This window comes from Mustela putorius, unplaced genomic scaffold (assembly GCF_011764305.1).
Source record: "Mustela putorius furo isolate JIRA1106 unplaced genomic scaffold, ASM1176430v1.1 tig00000430_pilon_pilon_pilon, whole genome shotgun sequence".
In the NCBI taxonomy this organism is placed as follows: domain Eukaryota; kingdom Metazoa; phylum Chordata; class Mammalia; order Carnivora; family Mustelidae; genus Mustela; species Mustela putorius.
This window is the reverse complement of record NW_025421377.1, coordinates 22,463,898-22,486,055: the sequence shown is the minus strand read 5'-3', so window position 1 is coordinate 22,486,055 and position 22,158 is coordinate 22,463,898. Positions and strand designations below refer to the sequence as shown.

The window sequence follows — 22,158 nt, the reverse complement described above, 5'->3', positions numbered from 1 at the left end:
TAAATTACCTTTTTTTATTCTATTAGACTTTAATACTAAAGAATTATTCTTGAGGTTGTAATATTGAATTATGTGACAGCATTCTAGTTCTCTTTTTCTTTTACAGAAATATGGATTTGGGGTGAAATTATGCATATGTATGTATTTTAAAGCTACTTTGTCAGTGTACCATGTAGACAACTTAGCCACATTTCATAGGAATTCTTGAGTTTTTGAATGTTAAGTGGAGCTATCCATAAATAATCTAAGTCTTTAAGCCATCAGTAGATGGCCATTCAGTTAATTTGTTTTGATTTACATTAGCAGTGTACCAAATGTGATTTTTCATTTGCTGTGAGAAACTAAAGTAAATGATCTGTTTGGGTAATTTAAGGGTTTTAGTATATAGACATATATTTTTACTGCTAATTAAATGATAATTGATATTATTTTGTTATCATGACGAGGTAATCGATTAAAATTGGTGATATTTTAGTAAAACTGTTCCCCGTTGAATGTTTCTATCAAACATATGCCTATATACAATTAGTAGGTATATAGAATACCCATATGTTCAGTTCATTTGGGATACTACTAGTTTATACTTTTTTCCCTAATGTTTCAAAAATGTTTTGATTTAGCTTATATATATGGATACTCTTAAGTTAGGGAAATGATGGCAATATAACTCTGAATTTACATTGGTTCGTACAGGTTTTTCCCAATATTTTGGGGTTTTGTATCACTAGGTAACAGATGCTGAATGGCAAGTATGCAGTCACAGTTGAATACATCAAGTCAAACAGTAAATAATGTGTTTAATGAGATGCTCATTGACTTGAATTTCTTTGCCTTAGCTTAGTTTGGCTGATAGTTCTCTCTTGAAAATACTTGTTACAGGGTTCTCCTCTTTTTAAAGTTATGACATTTTTACTGTAGTAATTTCTTAAAAAAAAAAAAAAAAAGATTTTATTTATTTATTTGACAGAGACAGCGAGAGAGGGAACACAAGCAGGGGGAGTGGGAGAGAGAGAAGCAGACTTCCTTCCGGGCAGGGAGCCCAGCGCAGGGCTGGATCTCAGGACCCTGGGATCATGCCCTGAGCTGCAGGCAATCGTTTAACCAACTGATCCACCCAGGCACCCCTACTGTAGTAATTTCTTATTCGTGGAAAGTTAATATGTCTTTTTAGTAAGCTAGTATTTTTATTCTAATAGTTATTTTTCGTAATGTTTTGATGACTGTTGCATAAGTTTTGAAATGTCCCCAGTTCTATTTTTGCCTGAGCCATGTTATTTTAATGTGCCACTTGCAGGATGTGAGGTTTGTCAGGAAGCATTTGTTGCATTATAACACAACTGTCTCTGTTGCTATAAACATGACATAAGGTAAACTGTATTCACTTTATGACTATAGGAATATAAGCCTTGAGTGGTGTTTGCATAGTATCTGCTTTTCGACCTTCTGCTATAAGAAATCTTGCTGTAGATGGGATGCATTAGCAGCACAAGATCTAATAAGTGTTTCAGAGCTGCTTAATTTATACTTAATTGGGGGGGAGTTGGGGGCTCAAAGGGTGCTACTCATAATACATCTTGAGTTCTACATAAGCAGCAAACAGAACATTTGAGTCAAGAGAATGTTTTTAGGTTTCCTTCTGAAAATTGAATATTAATTTCTTTCAAACATTTTAAGTACAGGAAATAAAATGTGCTTTTTATGTTAGTTTTTACCAGCATTTATATATGACCTATGATGTATAAAGTGCTGTGGTGAAAACAGAGATGACATAGACCTAGACGCAGACATAAACCCTACCAAGCAGGAGTTACTGATCTTACCATTGAGACTCATGTGTCTAAATTAATTAGCTAAACAGTTCCTCATGAAGATTCTTTTAGTAATGTGAATGATATTCTTTAATCTTTGTCATTTAAGATATTTAAATTTCATATTTGCTTAAATTAGCTGTAAAATAATCCTATCCCTAGGATGAAAACAAGTCTTTCGTGGAAACACTGACTCAAACCACGTGCCTTCTGCTTCTTGTCTGTGTGCAGACAACAGAATCAGTGAATTAAAAAGATTTCAGTGGGGAAACCAAGACAGGGCAAGTTATGATGAATTTCCTTGGGCATGTATTTTCATAATTGTGATTTTATTTATGCTTGTAAAATTATACCAAATTCAGAGTTTCTTAATGATAGCTTGCAAGGAACAGTATGATTTCCAGAGGCGATTTGAATAATGTGAGTGTTTTATCTGGCTATGCCAAAAACTCCCCACAAACTTAGTTATGGAAGACTCTTAATATATTTCAGTCCTTAGAAATGGTTCTTGAGGTCAGGTGCTAGATAAGCATGGAATCTACTAAAATAGCTACTTAAATATAAACATTAGGATATAGAGGAACTACTTAAATATCTACTACTTTATAAAGTAATTTTGAGAAATACTGCTTCTTGTCCATTCTAACATTTTATAAAATACTTTTATTCTGATTCTTCATATATACCTTTGACATTAATGTCTTTAACACTAAATCAGTGTTTTGGGTCATTAACATAGTTTTCCAAAGCACATCTTCCCTTTAATTTAAGATGGGTAATATAACATACTATCACAGCTATATATGATGATCATATCTCAAGCCACAGAAACCTGTACCTTTAAGACACTTGGGGTTTTCAGTTTTCTTCTGTGTAGTTGTCTGTTTTTGACCTCCATAGTGAAATCATTTACTGATAGTTTTTTTTTTTAAGTGGCCTTTAGGGACTCTTGGGTGACATAGTTGTTTAAATGTCCAACTCTTGGCTCAGGTCATGATCTCAGCGTTGTGAGATCAAGCCCCACGTCAGGGTCCTCGATGGAGGTGGAGTCTGTTTAAGATTCTCTCTCTCTTTCTTTCCCCTTCTCTCCTTGCCCCACCCCCCAAAAAGTGGCCTTTAAAAGATTTCTTTATAATGACATCTGATGTTTAGATTGAAAACCAGGAATACATTTTTAATCTTGTTACTTCTCTTTGCTTGAAAAAGGTTGGCATGTGAATTTTATATATTCTCCTTAGACTCAGATAAAATTAGCAGGTAGAGAAAAGTATTTGTTATAATAGATAGCAGTTATCTGTTTTGGTAATTACTGAAATTTGTCAAGTATTGTACTTACATACTCAACTACCAGTGAGCAGGTCTACTACTATTCTAATGTTATTCGTGCTTACTACTATTTGGTGTGTCAAGAATGTTCTTTTTTGTTGGATTTTACCCAACCTTGATGTTACTCATTTAGCAAATATTTTGAGTACCTATCCTGTTCTTGGAGTTTGGGTTACATAAGTGACTAAAACAATAATCTTTGCCATCTTGAGACTTCGTAAAGACTTTGGAGCCGATTTAAGTGAAATGGGAGCCGTGTACAGTTTTAGACAAAAAAATGATAAGATCTTATTTATATTTTAAAGAGTATTGGAATACTTTAGAAATCTGACTCTCTCTATATAAATTATATATATATATATATATATATATACACACATATATATATAATTTCTCTCTATATATAATTTACCTATATGAAATTTAGGATAGGGCACAATTGTTTATTTGGGTAATGACAGTCTATTAGAAATTTCCTGCTTTGCTGCCCTCTGTAGAGTATTATCTTTGATCAGTGGAAGCAATGAGAAGATCAAGACAAAAAGGCAAGGCTCTGTACTTTCCTCTGAGAACAAACCCCTGGAAGAAGAAGAACTCTATTTTCCTGGAGATGGGGAAAAGAAAAAGAAGGATAATATTTTAAGATGGGCTTAATATATCGATAGCACATTGGGAAAGAAATATCAGCAGTTTAGATAATTCAGAACTGAAGCTGAGCAGAGAAGTCTGTTTTGTAGAGAAAAATATTTCAAAATGATCAGTAGAACAAGTCGTAGCTAAAACTTGTGTTTATAGATGATGTTACCCTGGTGTATAGGTTAAATAAAAAGCTGAAGGTGGAATGGAGGGAACATGACCATTATTTGAATGAGTTGGCCAAGAAAGAGAATCTCCAGAAGGGCCTGATCAGAAAATACTTAGAAAAACACAAAAACCAAAGAAAGAAAAAAGTAAATACTTGAGATGATGGGCACATTTAATTGTGAGCCAGACAGGAAAAAATGATCCATAGGAGAACATATGGACTGAATGAAAGAGGAAAGGTTTAGGTCCCTAGAATGCAGTTAAGAACACATTTAATAGAGAATAATAAAAAAATTATAGAATTAGGCTAGATGTTAGTCCTGAGTTTAGCAAGGTCTCATATTTCTGTATATTAAGAATGAACATTTCAAAATGAAAATTTAAAACATCAATTAAAATAAAAACGTGCAACACTTAAGGATATAAGTATATAATTTGTAAGCTGTAAACTACAAAACGTTCATGAGAAAATTGAAGATAATGTAAATAAATGAAAATATAGTATATTCATCATTTTGAAGATTCAGTACTTTTTAGATGTAAATCCCATCCCTCTTATCCCAGAATGGCCTGTAGAATTCAGGATAATCTCAATCAAAATCCTATCAGGGCCTTTTGGATTTTGTTTTTGTTTTTGGTAGAAGTTGACAGCTGTGTCTGATAACTATATAGAAAAGACTCTAGAGTGAGTAGTCAGAACAACTTTGAAAAGAACAAAGTTGAAGGATTTCGAGATTTAAGACAACTACAAAGTTGTCTTAACCAAGACAGTGTATTGATGAAAGGATAGACACATCAATTAGTAGAACAGAATAGAATCTGGAGAAGATCTCTGTGTTAGGAATTGATTTTTGACAAAGGTGCCAACACACCTTTTCTCAATAAAGAAAAATGTTTTTTTTCAATGAGTGGTGCTGAAACATATGGATGTCTTCTTATGGAAGGATCTTCAACTCATGTCTTTATACTTTCTACTTTATAGAGAAATTGACTTGAATTGGATCATAAGCCTAGGTATAAAAGTTGAAACAATAAAATTTCTGAAAGAGAACATAATGTTCTCTAATTATTCACTAATGAAAATCTGTGACCTTGGGTTAGGCAAAACTATTTTAGATAGGGCACAAAAAATCAAACATAAAAGAAAAAATTGTAATTTGGATTACATCAAATTTAAAAAGGTTTATTCTTCAGAATATACTGAAGAGACAAGCCATCAGCTTGCAGAAAATATTTGTAGACTGTATATCTGATAAAGGATTTATGTTCAGAATATGTTAAGAATTTTCACAGCTCAATAATGAGGGAACAACAACTGAACAGAAAATGGGGAAAATGTTCTTAACAGATCCTTTATTGAAGAAATTCACTGATGTCGAATAAGCAGAGGGAAAGATGCTCCATACCCTCAGCCATTAAGGAATTGCAGAATAAAATCACAATGTGATTCTATCCTATTAGAATAGAGAGGAGGAATAAAAGAAAGGAAAAAACTGCTGATACTGAATACCAGTGAGAAGGCGAAGGAACCAGAACATACACTGCAGTAGGAAAGCAAGATGCTACTGTAATTTGGAAAAGTCTGTCAGTTTCTTATAGATTTAAATATACAGTTGTCATACGGCATATCCTTCTCATGTATTCACCCAAGGGAAATTAGAACATGCTCACATAAAGTTTTGTATTCAAATATTCATTAACTGATGATTAGCTCAACAAATTGCAGTACATCCATATGATGAAGTACTATCTAGTAATAAAAAGGAATGAACTACCGAAGCATGCTGTAGCATCAGTGAATCTTAAAGGCATTATGCATTTGTGAAAGTTGCAGTTGGAAGTCTGGATGATTCCATTTCATTTTGAGAAAAAAAAATCTGAAAGTAACAGAAAACGTCATGGTTGCTAGTAGCAGAGGGTAGTGATAGGGAATTGCCTGCAAAGCGACAATAGAAATTTCTCAGTGATAAGAAATAATTATCTTGATTGTGGTGGTAATGACAAAACTATGAATTTTCAAAATTCATAGATTTGTACAACTAAAAAGGTGATTTTTATTCAAAATTATACTTCAATAAGCCTGACTTTCCAAAAAAACTTAATTTTATAGAGAAGAAAAAAGATTGAAGGAAGAAAATATAATATTTTTTTTATCTTGCTTCTCTTGAAAAATAGGCAGTTACTTTAACTGAAATTTACTATGACTTTATTTTGCCAGGACTTTTTTCATTCATTTAAAAATAGTTAGGTTGCATATGCATACTAAAAACTGAATTACATATACCAACAAATTAAATCTATGTATCTAAAAATAATACAAATTGTTGTGATAGCTCTTTTGGAATTTTTGTTAGAAATATGGGGGGGGCGGGGGGGCTCAGTCATTAAGCATCTACCTCAGCATCAGCTCAGGGCATGATCCCGGGGTCCTGGGATTAAGCCCCACATCGGGCTCTCCCACTCCCCTGCTTGTATTCCCTCTCTCACTGTGTCTCTGTCAAATAAATAAATAAAATCTAAAAAAAGAAAAAGAAAAAAAACATGGAAATGGTTAGATTATTCCTGATATTTTCTTTAAAGGTCTGAAGGGTCTCCCCCCCACCCCTTAATTATTTGCTAAAATCACACGGTAAGAAACTGTGTGGTCTTTTTTCTCTCAAGGTAAGCTATATAGTAGGGTACAGACAAATAAAAAGGTAAAATTCATTTCGCTCTTCAGTTACCACTGTTAACAACTTGGGTTTCGACATCTGGAAATTTTTTTATTTGTATCCTTGTGCAATGCATGCATTTTGGTTTTAAAATCATCTTAAAAGGATACATACCATGTTTGCTTTTCTGGGCTTGTGTTTTTCTCTCATATAATTTGGGTATCTTTCTGGATCAATATCGTTTATTCATTCACTCAGTAAATATTTTTAAGTACTTAATATTTAAGGCTAGCAAGGGAAAAATATGGTCCTTACCCAAGCAACTGATATTCAAATAAGAAGATAATAAACAAATTTAGGGAAAATGTTACTATTGATAAGTTTCATGAAGGTAATTAGTGAGGGCATTAGATAGTTGTGGTATAGAATGTTTTATCTAGATCTGCTTTATTCTGCAGATAGGTATTTACTGTTTCATAGTGTAATTTATTTAACCATTCTGTTGATGGGCATATGTATTACTTATAGTTTTTTCTGTTATAGTCAATACTGTGACATCCTTGTACATATTTTTTTGCTTATATGTACCAAGTGTTTCTATAAACTAAATTCTTAAAAGGAAAATTGCATTTTTAAATACTGATTATACATCCTGTCAAATTATCCTCCAAAACACTAGACATTATCTGTCAATAGATGAAAAATGCCACATTTTAATTTGTATTTACCCGAATCCCAATGAAATTTAGCATATTTACTGGTCATTTGTTATTTCTTCCATAAATTGCCTACTTATACAATTTTATCCATTGTAGGGTTTATCTTTTTCTTACTGAGATTTTAGGATTTCTTTATTATTCTGTTTATAATATATACATCATATTTTATAATATTTCTTCTTAATCTGTCACTATTCTTACTTTAGAGAATCTTTAGATTTTTCATTTTTATATTGTCAAAATCTTTCACTCTTTTCTTTCCTAGCTTCTAGGTTTTGTGTCTTTCCAGAAAAGCCTTCTTATATTAGTTTAGTCTCATATTTTTTTTCCTGTGAGGTCTTTAGTTTTATGTATGTTTCTAATAGATTTTAATTCATCTGGAATTTTATATATATATATATGTGTATATATATATATATATATATGTGTGTGTGTGTGTATATGTATGTATGTATGTATGTATGTATCTATATATATTCCCCCCCTGTGGTAAGGACCTGTTTTTTCCAGTTTCCTAACCATTCTCCCAAAATAATTTATTGAACAATGTCTTTTTTCCCCCCACTGACTTGAAATACTACCTCTTTATCATTTTAAAAGTCCAAAATATGTGTTTTCTGGATCTAATACTCTATTGTTTTAATTATTTTCATTTTACATTTAACATCTGATAGGGTACCCCTCCCCATTGTCTTTTTCAAAAAAATTTTGGCAATTTCTGTGTATTTTCTCTTCCAGATGAACTTTAGAATCAACATGTCAAGTTCCATTAAAAATCCCTTTGGGATTTTGATTGGAAGTGCATTGAATTTACAGATTAATTTGGGGAGAATTGACATCTTTACACTATTGACTCTTCCCATCCAGGAACATGGTATGCCTCTCCATTTCTTCAGGTGTTCTTTTATGTCCTTTAGTAAAGTTTTTATGGTTTTTTCATGTAGGTCTTAGACTTTTCTTGTTAGGTTTATTCCTAGGTATTTGTAGTTTTCATTGTTACTGTGAATTACATCTTTCCTCCAGTTTACATGTTGTTTTCAATTGGTTATTGCTAATATATAGGAAATCTATTGATTTTTGTTTGTCGATCTTATCATTTACTTGGTTTGCATTGGATTCTCTTGAAATTTCCAGAAGGATGATTATGCATTCTGCAAATGATAGCATTTGTTGTTTCCTTTTTTCAGTATTCTATTTCTAGGGGATTTTTTGTTTGTTTTTTTCCTGGTCACATTGCATTGGTTAGGCTTCCAAATCTGTTCACTACTAGCTCTGTTTTGAGCTTCTTTTCCTGATGGCATCCTAATTTTTAAACTTTTACATTTTACACGTGGTTTAGATTTCTGGTGGTGCATGTTATCTGGATGGAACAGAAATTTCCTTCTTGACTTAAGTATTTTCATGGTAATGAATATTGTGTTTATTATGTGTTCTTTTTGAGATGATACATATTCTTTTTACTTCTAAATTTTAATGTCATGAATTGCCTAATACATCTACCTACTACTGGTTATGATTTTTTCATTTTTAACATTTATTCAGCAAGTATTTATTTGGATATTGCATTGTACCAGGAACTTTGCCACACACTGGTGATAGTGTAAATCTGAATGGTTCTTGTCTTTAATTGGAGAAGAGAGATAATAAACAGATACCCAAAAACAAGATAATTTTAGGCTGTGATAGTACTGCTAAAATTATAGCAGAAATAAAGTTAGTGGTATGGTAGAGAGATGAGTAGAGTATTTTCTTGGGTAGTACTGTCTGAGAAGGTAAAATACAAATTAAGACCTGAAGAATGAAAGCTTTGGGAAAAGCATTCTAGGCAAGGGAAAGTCACTATTTCTGTGTGTACAAATAATTATATTTCTTAGTACTTCCTTTATCTCCTTTCTTGTATGTATTGTATAATATTTTTTATACAACTTCTGAATTTAATTTTCTAATGATGTGTTTCATTTGTTTTTTATTTTGTTTAGTTATTTTGCTATTCTTGTTCAGGTTTGCTACTAGGGTTATTTATGCTTATGAGCTAGGGAATTTTCCCATCTGTTTTCTGGGCTTTGTAAATAATATAATAATGCTCTGTTCCTTCTAAGGGATAGTTTAGTGACTATCCCTGAGATTTCCTCTATTGGTATATTCTGTTATATTTCTTTTTCTTGAAAATCATCTGTTTTGTTTAGACTTCCCTATTTCTTAACTTTATAGGTTTGCTTAGTTTTCTGATTTTAATAACTCCTTATGGTTTTTGTTTTTCCTCTCATTTTCTGTAATCAGGCTTACCAAAGGCTTGTCTCTTCATGCTAGACCTATCCATGAAGCACTTACTAGTCTTACTAATTACTTCTGAATCTCTTTTCAATTTCTTCATTTCTATTACTACCATAAATTATATTGATACATTTCGACTTGGATTTTATTTTTGAAGATTTTTAGTTTATGTATCTTAAATCTAAATTTTTCTTTATGGACAGCTATGACTAAATCCCATAAGAAATAATATGCTTACTGATTTTAATTTTTATTTTCCCTGTATTTTGAAAGTTTATTAGTAGGCTTTTTTCTTTTCTTTTTAAATTTCTAAGTAGAGTATTATTGTTAAATTTTAGTTTCACTTAGCTTTATGGACTAAGAATGTAACCTCTATATATTTTTTAATCATTTGAGATTTTTCTTTGGTCAGGCTTTTATTTGCTATAAAAGACTGTATTCTGTGTTCATGATATACTAATTTCCATTTCACTATGATATGTAAGTATAGTTCATTATGGAATCTATTTCTCAATCATCCATGTCCTTGCATAATCTACTTGCTCTCATTTTCTGACATAGGTATGTAAAAAGTTTCCTGCTAAGTTGTGTGAATTTTCTAGCTGCTTTTATTTCAAGTATATTTACTTTATATATATTTCAATGTTATATTTTGACTATTACATGCTCTGGCTGTTACACGCTTTGGTGTATTAAATCTATTACCATTATAAAATATCCTTTTTCTTTGTAATGCTTTTTGCCTTGAGTTATTTGATAATAATTGTACCCTTGACTGGGTTTGCTTTTTCATGTTTTGGTTTTTCTTTCTCATGCTTTTAGCCTTATGACTAAAAATTTTAGTTCTCTTATGATAGCATATAGTTGAGGGGTTTTTCTTCTTTTTTTCAAATCTTAATCTGTGTGCAATTTTTTCAAATAAGAAAAGTTTTCCCACTTGCTTTTATATTAACTTGGTTTTTGGTCTTTGGTCTTTTTCCTCACATTGAAGGTTATTGTGGAAAAGGTCTTTTCCTGCTGTCGCTGTCTACCCGCCCAGCCTCGCTCCCTCCACATCCACCTGCCACCCCTTGCCTTTAGCTGAATTTGAGTTTTATTTTGTTTACTATCCACTTTGAAAACTATGTGTTTCATTTCTCTTTTTTAGCAGGCATTGAATTGAATTAAACCGTATCTTCAACTAGTTGTTCTCTTTGCTGAACATAGGTTTTTGGCATTATATCATTCAGTCTTGGCTTAACTGATATTTTAGTAATATGTTTATGTTATAATACGTTTTTACTCTTCTAACTTTAAGGAATTATTTATTAACAACTACCCGACATGATAAGTTAGCTTGTATTATATTGGTTTCTTTTCCAAATGCTTAGTGTTATGATTCCCAAGGTTGTCCTTTTCTTGGATTCAAACTCTAAATTCAGAAATATTTGTGGTTTTAAAATTTTCAGTTTGCTTACATATCTAAAAATTATTTTATTCTACAGTTTAGAATTTTACTTTTAAAATAATTATACTTTAGAACTTTTAGTTGCAGTGTTGATTTATAGCATCTTGGGTTATATTTAGGACTCTGATATCAATCTGATTTTTAATTCTGTTAATAACCATTCGCCTTATAAACTTACTACACTTAAAATATCCTTGGAGTGCTCAAATTCCACCAGGTTATGACTGTGTGTGTCTATATCTGAGAATGAGTGTATTTCTGTATATGCATTTTTAAAGCAATAAGGGTCATTTCATTCTGAGCCAGTTTTTATGATAATTGATGAATAATGATAAATACCAGAGACAGGTTAAATTAATAATTAAATTGCATCATACTATTGATATTTAGAGTTGGGGCAAATTTTTAAAAATCTGTGGCTTTAATTCTATGACAGAAAAACCTCTTACAAACTTTAGATTTGAGAATTCTATACAATTTTACTTACTTTAAATATTCATAATTGGTTCACTTTATAAAATTTACAATTAATGTTAAGAATTTCATATTGATTTATAATTTCATACTGAGGTGTAGCAGGTAAGTACTTTGAAGCTTAAGAAAAAGTTATGTTTTAGCTCTGTGAGAACAGTGCTGTGTTAACTATTATATCACTAGTTCTTAACACATTTCTAGATCTTAACTAAAATTTTATTAGATGGGTAGATGGGTATGAATGAAATGATATAGAATAAATCAGTGTTTTCTTAATGCATAGATTTTTTTGAAAGCTAAACTTACTTTTAGTTAGGTTCACTTTAGTTTATTTACTTGAATCTCAGGATATTGGCACCATAATGAGTCATATTATTAATTGATACTCTTTTTACAATAAGGACTTTAAGTGGTTTATTTTATGCTGTTTTATTTTAGCGTATACATAGATCAGTGTCCAGTGACCATACTGAAGATTTTATATTAATGGTACGGAAAAACTACATCAAATATATTTCTTTAAAAATTGTTGTATTTTACCTGAAGTTTACCCTATTTAAGACTTCAAAAAATACAGATCAAAGAAATTTTTATTAGGTTTTAGGGTCGGGTACAGAAGAGAAGAAACAATTGTTTCTTTGAATTAGGTTTTACATAGCCTGTTCTGCATATCACTGAAAAAGCGACAACACTTGAGTTATCGTGTAATTCAGTCCATGATGATGACCTCAAGTCAGGTTGTTCTAATGAGTCTTTATTTTTGGTAGGTGAAATGGTATCAGTTATGATCTGTGTTCTTAAAATCCACTGTCATTGAAATGACAAAATTGGTCATAAAAATTAAACACTAACATTTACTATAAGTAAAAATCATACACAATGGCCATAAATGTTGTTTAGGAGGAATTTTTCTGCATTGACTTGATTAAGAGCTCTTCAGATTTTAAGTATGGTGAGTTTTGGATTGAAGATACTGTGTTTTCCTGGAGCAAGTGTGAGACTTCTTTGTTATTTAAAAGATGTTTTAATATAATCAAGATCTAGATTATCTTTCTTGGAATATAGATTATTAACTTGAAATTTAGACTACCTGCTCTAAATTGAATGAAAATGGACAGGGTAGTTTCCTGAACAAGAGCAGTAATTGGTGGCTAGAGAGGGGATGGGAGGATGTGGAGTGTTAAAGGTCAAGAAGTCCAAACTCTGGAGTTGCTGGCATTTCATATTTTAACGTACGTTTATCCTCAAAAACTGACCTTTTCCTATCCCCGCCTCCCATAATCTTTCATTTGGTATATTGAAGTAAGTTATAAATAGGTTTCCTTGTTTCTGTTGTCACATCTATACAAAACCATCTTTCACATGATCTCTAATTATCTTTTTAAACAATTGCTTATTTGGGATGCTTGGGTGGCACTGTTGGTTAAGTGTCCCACTCTTGGTTTTAGTACAGGTCGTGATCTTAGGATCTTGAGATCAGGTCTGTGTTGGTCTCTACGCTCAGCATGGAATCTGCTTGAGACTCTCCTTCCCCCCAACCCCTGTTCTCTGTTCCTCTCTCTCAAATAAAAAAATAAATATTTTTAGAAAATTGATTATCTTAATACTTTAATCCTTCAATAAGCTACCATATAAATTCTGAACTGGGTACAATATTGAAAGGCCCGATCTTTCTGAAGCACTATTCTTTTTACCATTCTCATTCAGAATTGTTTTTTCCTTTCTCTCTGTAAAGTCCCTATATTAGTGTCTACTTAGTAGTGTTTTTAATCTTCGGTATAGTTAGTTCTTTGCACATAGAGTTGCATTTTTCCGTATTGTATATTTGTCGAAGGCATTGATTATAATAAAATCATTTACATATTTTATTTCTCCTTTGGCTGCCCTACTGCATTTTGCATATTATATGTAATTGGGGGTGTATTTGTTAAATTGAATGGAACTTGTATATATGGTGTCTAGTTAATAAAAATTTCTTTATCCTTTGAAATAAATGCCAGTTTATTTTTTATTTTTAGTTTTTTAAAGATTTTATTTGGCAGAAAGAGACAGAGTACAAGCAAGGGGAGCAGCAGGCAGAAGGAGAGGCAGGCTCCCCTCTAAGCAAGGTGCCTGTTGGTGGACTCCATCCCAGGAGCCGAGGATCATGACCTTAGCTGAAGGCAGACATAACCAACTGAGCCACTCAGGCGCCCTAAATGCCAGTTTATTACAAGATGAACTGCTCTTCTCTAATATAACATTGATAATTTATCTATTTTGACGGAAGTTAGTTTGAAATGTAACTCTGGTGTTCACAATTCGTCCACATGGCCCTATATTTCCAAATTTTTATATGACTTTTTGTTTTACTATAGAAGGACTGGGAGTACCATTAATGACATAAACAAATTCCTTCAGTATTGACCTTTGTTAAAAGACCTTGATTTTCATTGTTGAGTGGTTGTGTTAAGTTTATTTTGGAAAGAAAGTAAAAAAGATATTTAATTACTTTGTTAATTTAAATAAATAGTATTACTGTTAAGTAATAATATTTTAAAAGAAAAGCAACCTCCAAAGTAAAATAACACCGTTAATCTTTCAAAACCAAAACAATTTAACTTGCACATAAGAATAGAGGCAAGTATGATAAAGCCACTATAAATCTTTTTCGCAGATTCAGCATTATCAAGAATTTGCCACACAACTTTGTTTTCCGGAAATATTATATAGCAGTTTTCTGACTCTATTTTTATATATGGCAGTGTGCATCTCTAAAGATAAGAGCATTTATGGGGCACCTGGGTGGCTCAGTGGATTAAAGCCTCTGCCTTCAGCTCAAGTCATGATCCCAGGGTCCTAGGATCAAGCCCCACATAGAGCTCTCTGCTCAGCAGGGAGCCAGCTTCCTCCTCTCTCTCTGCCTGCCTCTCTGCCTACTTGTGATCTCTGTCTGTCAAATAAATTTTAAAAATAAATAAATAAATAAGAGCATTTTCTTACCTAACCGGAATAATTCTTTTAGACTGTCTAATACCCAGTGCATATTCAGATTACTTCACTTATCTTGAAAATTTCTTATAAGGTCTATATTATTTTGCTAATCATGTCTCTGGTGTCTCTTTAATTTAGAGCTTTTCTTTCCTTTTGTTTTCTCTCTTAAAAAACAAACAAACAAACATTTCCCATATTTTAGTTGTGTTTTTTCCTATTTAACTTTGTGGTTCTCAAATTATCAACCTCCAGGGTCTTTTTGTTTGTTTCTGTTTTTCCTCTGAGGGTACATTTGGCAATGTTTGGAGGTTTTTTGGTGTCACAGCATGTGGTAGAGTTGCTACTAGCATCTAGTAGATAGAGGCCAGGGATGCTGCTAAACATTCTGAAATACATAGGGCAGCCCTCGACAATGAAGAAATTATCCAGCCCAAAATGTCAATAGTGCCAAGATTGAGAAACTGATTTAACTTGTTCCTAATACTTGCCTTACTGATTTTTACAAACTGGAAATTATTTCTAAGGGCTCTAATAGATTATTGTTTATTTTCAGAGGGGTAAGAATATGTCATAGGTGGTATTGTGTATTTTATGTTATATAAATCTGAGTTATATAATGTTTAGTTCTCTTCTTTTAGTAATTAGACAGTAGGTATAGCTTTGTCCCTAAATATAGAATTTGAAGTTAGCTTTTCTAGAGCAGAGTAAAAAAAAACCTTCAGCATGGAATTTTCTAGTGGAAAGAATATTGAACTAGTTAATTGGGTAACTGGTCTCTTGGTACTAGATATTTAGAAACTTGCTATTTAAATAACAATCTTGTGCTTATGTTTTTCCATCTGTAACAATTCGGTGGTTCTTTATATTAGACAAGAATTTGAAATGCAAGCATCACTTCATAAAATATCCATCTAGTGAAAACAGTACATCTGAAATAGCTTAAATATAACTTGTCATGCTTTGAGTTATTGATAACTTTGATAGATTATTTCCCTTAGGGAATAAATTTAATAAGGACACACCTTTCCTCCTGTCTCTCCTCTCTTCATGGAAATTATTTTTACATTTCATTTAAAGAAAATGTTTCAAAATATTCATGTGAATTTCTTATTCAAAATGAATCTTTTTTTCAGTAGAAATGTAATAAAAATGAGTACGGTTTCAGTGGGAAAACATTTTAGTATTTAATCTGAATTATCTTCGCTTGGTACATGGTAGAGCAGGATATGCTCATAAATCATAACTTAGTTGACCTATGAATACACAAGGATTACTTATTTTTGTATTTTTATGACTGAGTGTCCTTATGTCAGTCTCTCTTCAGTTGTTCCGTAATGTAGTGCAAGAATCTTTCCAGTTAGGGAAAGAGGAATTAGTGTTAGAGGAGGAAGTTCTCTTCTACTTCTACTCTTCTAAATTCCAACAGCCTTTTCCCCCTACCCTTTACCTTCTACACTTTTTACCCTGTAAAAGTGTTCATTTATGCGCACACTTTGGCTCTCTCATTAAAGAAGTTCCTAGATGGTGGAGTTGATTTCACACATCTCTGTTATCTCCTCTGCAGGCTAACTGTAGTATCTCTTGTACAAAGACTGTTGGCCAGTGATGGGCATTTTGCCCTACCTGCAATTGATGTTGCCCTATTACTTAATGTACAAATATTCAATAATCTGTAAGATACACCTTAAATTTATTTTTTTGTAATTACCTCTCCCTTCCCCAAATACACTGTAGCCTTTTAGAATCTGAAAGGGAAGTATTCCCAATCCATCTTTTATTTACTCAAAGTCCCTGTTTCCATGGAGTTTAGAAAGGTAATAAATATTATAATATATCAGTGTAATGAATTTATGAAAAAATTATGTAGAATAGGGATCTAGAGATTGCCGAGATACTTGCATAGGTCTCATAGGTAGCATCTGAACCAATAAGGGTACCTAGGTCTTTAGATCCTAACAGTATCCTTAAAATTAATTTCTTCTTAGTATTAAACTGGGGGTGGGGGAGATATAAATCCATTCCTATTCTTCTCTTTCACCCTAGTACCTTTTTAAAAAATCTATACATAGTCATTTGAATTTACTGTTTTTAACTTACCAATTTTTTTCTTTTTTTACAAAGTAAGAATAGTGGACTTAAAAATTAATGTAACTTCTGTGGATATTTGAAATCAGTAAGAAAACATTTCTATAATTAATATCCCTCATGAAGAGATTGAGGTACATTTTTCTTAATAAATTTTCACCAAGCTCAGTTAGGACATAGAGTGGCATTGGGCACTTTATGTCAGAGGCTCACTTTTAATTGAAATTTAAAATGAAATTTTAATGAAATTTAAAATGTCCTATGATCTAACTTCTAACTCTCTTACCTTTCCTACAGTAAATACTCCGTTCTAGCATATAGAAATTTTATAGCTGTCTACCAGTGTTACATTCCTTTTTCTACTGTTGTCTTACATAATTAATTGGGTCAGAATCTTTTCATATTTATCTTTATGCAATGTCTCGTATGATTTAAATACCTCTGATCTATATACCCTTGGCATTTAACCATGCCCTGCTCTTTGAAATATTTTGTTTTCTAAAACTCTAGTCTGAAATATTATTTAATTTTTCATTTGTTTATTTTACCAATGTTTATTTTTCCATGTTTATTTCTTTTGTTTTCTTTCCTCTTCTCCCATTGGGTTGGAAAATTGTAGATATTTTCACAGAAAATTTCACTGGGAAGCAACTTTTTCTTTAAAATGACTCATCTTCTGGACATTTCATTAAAGATAAGAAGACATAGTTTTTATTATACTATAATTTTGAATCACATCTTGCTATGGCCAACTCATGTCCCAAAAGTTTACTTAATTTGTTAAAGATTTATTTATTTCTTCTAGAGTGAAAGAGAACATGCAAGCAGGAGAGGGATAGAGAGAGAGGGAGAGAAAAGCAGACTCCCTGCTGAGCTCAGTGAACCCTAGGGGTGGGGGGGGTACAGCTCAATCTCTGGAACCTGAGATTATGACCTGAGCAGACTCTGTCAGAGGCTCAATTTCCTGAGCCACCCAGGAACATCACCCCCCGGTTTTCGAGATATACTCCCAAAGTCTACTTAAAGTATAACATTTACGCTACTACCTTGAAAGAGAACTTAAAACTAAAAAAGAGTATATTCTTATTTTTTTTTCCCTAACTCCCTGTCATTTTAACAGGGAGTTGTTATTGATGGGTTATACTGCAAAATTTTGTGAAAATTTTCAAATATTTACAGAGATTATTTTCAGAGTATCCAGTGTCTATTTGTATTTGAAATATTAGAAATCTGAAATCATGTTATTAACTGTGTTAGTCTAATGGAAATTTGGAGAGAAACATACTGTTTCCTCCCAGATTTAACTTCCAGTACTAAGTATGTGTTGGTTATTCCTGGTTACTAGATAGGTGACTTTCAAAGATGAAATGACTCAGAGTTTCTCATGTTATAGTAGTTAAAATTTTATTCCTTAAGGTTTTTTTCAGATTTCTTACATTTAGATACTAGGTGGGAGCCTAACTGTGTTCTAGGTTAATAATTACTTTTATATCTATTTTAGTTATAAGTGTTAGAAGTACCTTAGATTTATGAAGTAAATGTCATGTAAAATGGTGACAGTTTATATAATAATTATCAACTTTTTATCAGCAAACTAGAAAGAACATATCTTAGTACTTATTGTAAGTAGCACTATAATAAGGGATATCACAACAAAACTTTTCTCCATGTCTTCAGTGTTTGCTATGTTCTAATTTTTTTAATATTTTTTTAATTGAATCTCATGTTGACTATAGTAGTGGTTCTCAGTGAATGGTCCACAGGACCCTCAGGGTCCCAGAGACCATTTCAGGATATCTAAGAGGTCAAAACTCCCTCATCACAGTACTGACATGTTATTTGCCTCCTTTACTGTGTTGACATGTGCATTGATAGTATAAAATTAATGGTAGGTAAAACTGCTGGCCCCTCAGTCAAGGCCATGACATCAAATTGTACTAGTGTCATTGTATTCTTCAGTTCTGCGTACTCACAGTTAAAAGAAGAAAATGAAGAGCCAGTTTTACCTTAAGGATAATCTTGATAAAGCAATAAATATTAATTTTATGAAATCCACACTTTAGAATATGTGTCCTTTTAATATTACTGTGTGTGACATAAAGCACTTCTGTGGGGGGGGGTGTGTGTGTGTGTGTGTCTTTTTTTTTTTTTTTTTTGAGATGCAAGGTAAAGTAGCCATTCCTTTTTTTTTTTCCCCTGATGAAATGCCATTGTTAACTAGAAAATATAATTGACAGGCCCAATACACTTAGCAGACTTGGGTATTTGGCAAATGTTCTTATCAGAAATGATGGAAATGAGTGAGTTTGTCATTTTAAGAGTGTTTGACAGTATTTGTCGCTGATGATAAAATTAAGCTTTCAAGTACAGATTAGAATTTTAAATTGTGTTCACAGTACTTAAAAACTTTTCTGGTGAAAATATCACCGGTGGCGATACTAACAAATACGATTTTTTGATATTGTAGTTTGATTTCTCAGTATGGTGACTGTTAATAAATTTAGCCCTTATCTGAAGGTCTGGGGTGGGCAGTATTTTATAAGTGTATAAAGGGATCCTGAGAGCAAAACATTCAAGAGCAGCTGATTTAGGTCCTCTACTAAAGCCAGAGGTTTCACGTTTAATCATTAACCTCATAGCTCCCCCATCTTGCCCTTATCCTACCAAATTAACATAAAAAGAATACATAATTTCAGTAAAAGGGAAAAAAAATGAGACTCTGCTGTATATGAGTAGCACATTCTTAAATTCTTCTACAAATATAATTTTCTCCTTTAAACAGTGCGGGCTTTATGTATTAGATTGAATTTCTTTAGAATTGCATTGTATTTATCATGATATTTACATTAAAATATTTTTTCTTTCTTCTTCCTTTTTTCTTCTGTTTATTTCTCTTATCACTTTCCCTTTCTCCTTTCATTCCTCCCTTCCTTCCTTTTTTTGGTATTTGTTTTCTAGGTGGAATCTTTCATTTTGGATCAGGATGATTTGGAAAATCCAATGCTGGAAACGGCTTCCAAGTTGCTCTTGTCAGGTACTGCTGATGGTGCAGACCTCCGGACAGTAGATCCAGAAACACAAGCTAGACTGGAAGCTTTACTAGAAGCTGCAGGTAAGTCTGCAGGCCTTACATATGTAATTAGACTATATAATTTTCAAAGGTACATATAAATCTAATAAAAACTACTATGATTAGAGGTGCCTGGCTGTCGCAGTTGTTAGAGCATGTAACTTTTGATCTCAGGGTCATAAGTTCCAGTCCCATATTGGGTGTAGAGTTTATTAAAGTAACAAAAAGCTACTATTATTATAAATACAAGGTCTAGGACATTTAGGGTAATACTGTTCATGAAGGTTAATGGATTGCTTTTTAGAGAATTTCTACATGGAATATTTCATTAAAGCATATTTTTGTTACCCAAGTAAAATCCACATACTGCTGTCAGCCTTGAAGAGTCATTTCATATAGTCGCTTTTATTTAGTCACACATTCCATACTTGCGAATTTGCCCACTTGATAACATGTATTCATACCCTAAAATTGGTATTCACAATACTCTTAGTCTTTCATAGAAATGCACATAATAAGGGTGCCTGGGTGGCTCAGTCATTAAGTGTCTGCCTTTGGCTCAGGTCCTGATCTCAAGAGTCCTGGGATCAAGCCCCACATTGGGATCCCTGCTCCACTGGTAGCCTACTTCTCCCTCTCTCACTCCCCCTGCTTGTGTTCCCTCTCTTGCTTTGTCTCTCTCTCTGTCAAATAAATAAATAAATAAATTCTTTTTAAAAAAATGCACATAATGAAAAATTTTAGTTTTCCTACACACATGTTCCTTGATGAGATGAAATAAGGTGAAGCTCTTTTTGTTTCAGCTCTCAAACTGTAAACAAGTGTCCTTTTCACAATCTACTTAGACCCATGTTTTTGACATTGTGTGCCTTTTGTTGGCAGTTTCATTGTTTATAATGGTCTCCAAGTATAATGCGAAAGTACTATCTAGTGTTCCTGAATGTGAGAAGGTAGTGATGTGCCTAATGGAGAAAGCACATTGTGTTAGATAAGCTTCTTCAGCATGGGTTATAGTTCTGTTAACCATGAGTTCAGTGTTAATAAATCAACTGTATATTAAATAAGGTCATCTTTAAACAAAAACATACATAAGACAGTGTTTGGTTAATGCAATTGCTTTGTGACCAGAGGCTCATAGGAAACTTGTTCTGTGTTTTCCCTAGGAGCAATGGTTCAGTATTCATTAATTAAGTTTTCCCAGTGACCGTGAATCATAAGAATTGACTGTATATAATTTCCCTCTTTTTTGTCATAGTCTTGAAACCTTGAAGCCTTGTAAAGTGGATCATTGTATTATTGTAAAATGGATCATTATTATATTGTCCCCATAAGAACAGTGTTTTGATTAGAGATTACATACATATATATCATTACGCCTAAAGTATCAGGGAATAGTTAACTCTTAATCTCTGATCTTTTTAAATATCCATATATTTTCTTAACTTTTCTAAGGTGGAAATAAATACATTGTGAACATTAATTGTTCATTTTTTAGAAACCCGATTTCCTATATAGTGTACATACAATGCATGTAAACTGCTGCCTTATTATAGCACAAGACCAAACTAATACTATTTGGTAATCCTTTCAATAAATATCTTGTAAAACAGCTTTTAAAAATTCAAAGGACTCATGGTTAAATTTTATTTCTATCCTAAGTTTAATTCTAGAATGGATTATTGAAGGGATCTTGACCAAGTACAAATGAAAACATAGTAGGGCATGTGCAAGGTCCAGTCCTCGAGTATAAGAAACTATATGTTTAGGAGAGCAGATATGGGGCGCCTGGGTGGCTCAGTCGGTTGGCTGTTGGCTCTGGTCATGATCCTAGGGGTCCTGGGATTGTGCCCCACATTGGGTTCCCTGTTCCGTGGAGAGCCTGCTTTTTCCCTCTTCCCCCCTTTGTGTCTCCAAGAGGCAGAACCAGGTTGAAAAGTGCTACAGAAAAGTGGACTACAGCTGAGAGGGATTACTTTTGGAGGTAGAGTTTCTTTTCATAGGATGCTAATAGCTGCCTCATTTTCTCATTTCTTTGTTTATTCCCTTTTTTTTTCTGTTTTCTCTACAGTAGCCAACAAGTTAGCCTCTTTCCTCCCTCCCTCCCTTCCTCATCTTCTTTCTTCTCACTTCTCTCCCTTTCTCCCTTATTTCCTTTCTTTAAGAATGAAAAGTGTTAACACATAAGCCCAGAGGGAATACCCATCATCCAGCTTTAACAGCCATCAGTGTATGGACAGCCTTGTTTCCTCTTTACTTAGTACCACCCTGCTTATGTCCCACGCCCCAAGTTAATTTAAAGCAAACTAAACATTATATAATTTCATATATAAATATTTCCGTATTGGGACACCTGGGTAGCTCAGTTGGCTGAACATCTAACTCTTAATTTCGACTCAGGTCATGATCTCAGGGTCCTGGGATTGAGCCCTGTGTGGGGCTCTACACTCGTTGCGGTCTGCTTGTCTCTCTCCCTCTGCTCCTCCCCACTCTTGTGTGATCTGTCCCTAAAATAAATAAAAGCTTAAAT

The 22,158-nt window shown here is 32.8% G+C and overlaps 1 protein-coding gene across 6 annotated transcripts in view; it reads left to right on the top strand.

Annotated features, from left to right (window-relative positions):
• ANKRD17 (ankyrin repeat domain 17) overlaps positions 1 to 22,158 on the top strand; it is a 163,121-nt gene that overhangs the window by 56,575 nt on the left and 84,388 nt on the right. For 5 of the 6 annotated variants that reach the window (XM_045079856.1, XM_045079855.1, XM_045079858.1 and 2 more), the window contains exon 2: positions 19,520 to 19,673. In XM_045079856.1, coding sequence (XP_044935791.1) covers positions 19,520 to 19,673 — 154 coding nt within the window. Of the gene's footprint in view, positions 1 to 8,164; positions 8,183 to 19,519; positions 19,674 to 22,158 lie in introns of those variants that run through there. The other variant, XM_004766292.3, reaches the window with a different exon arrangement.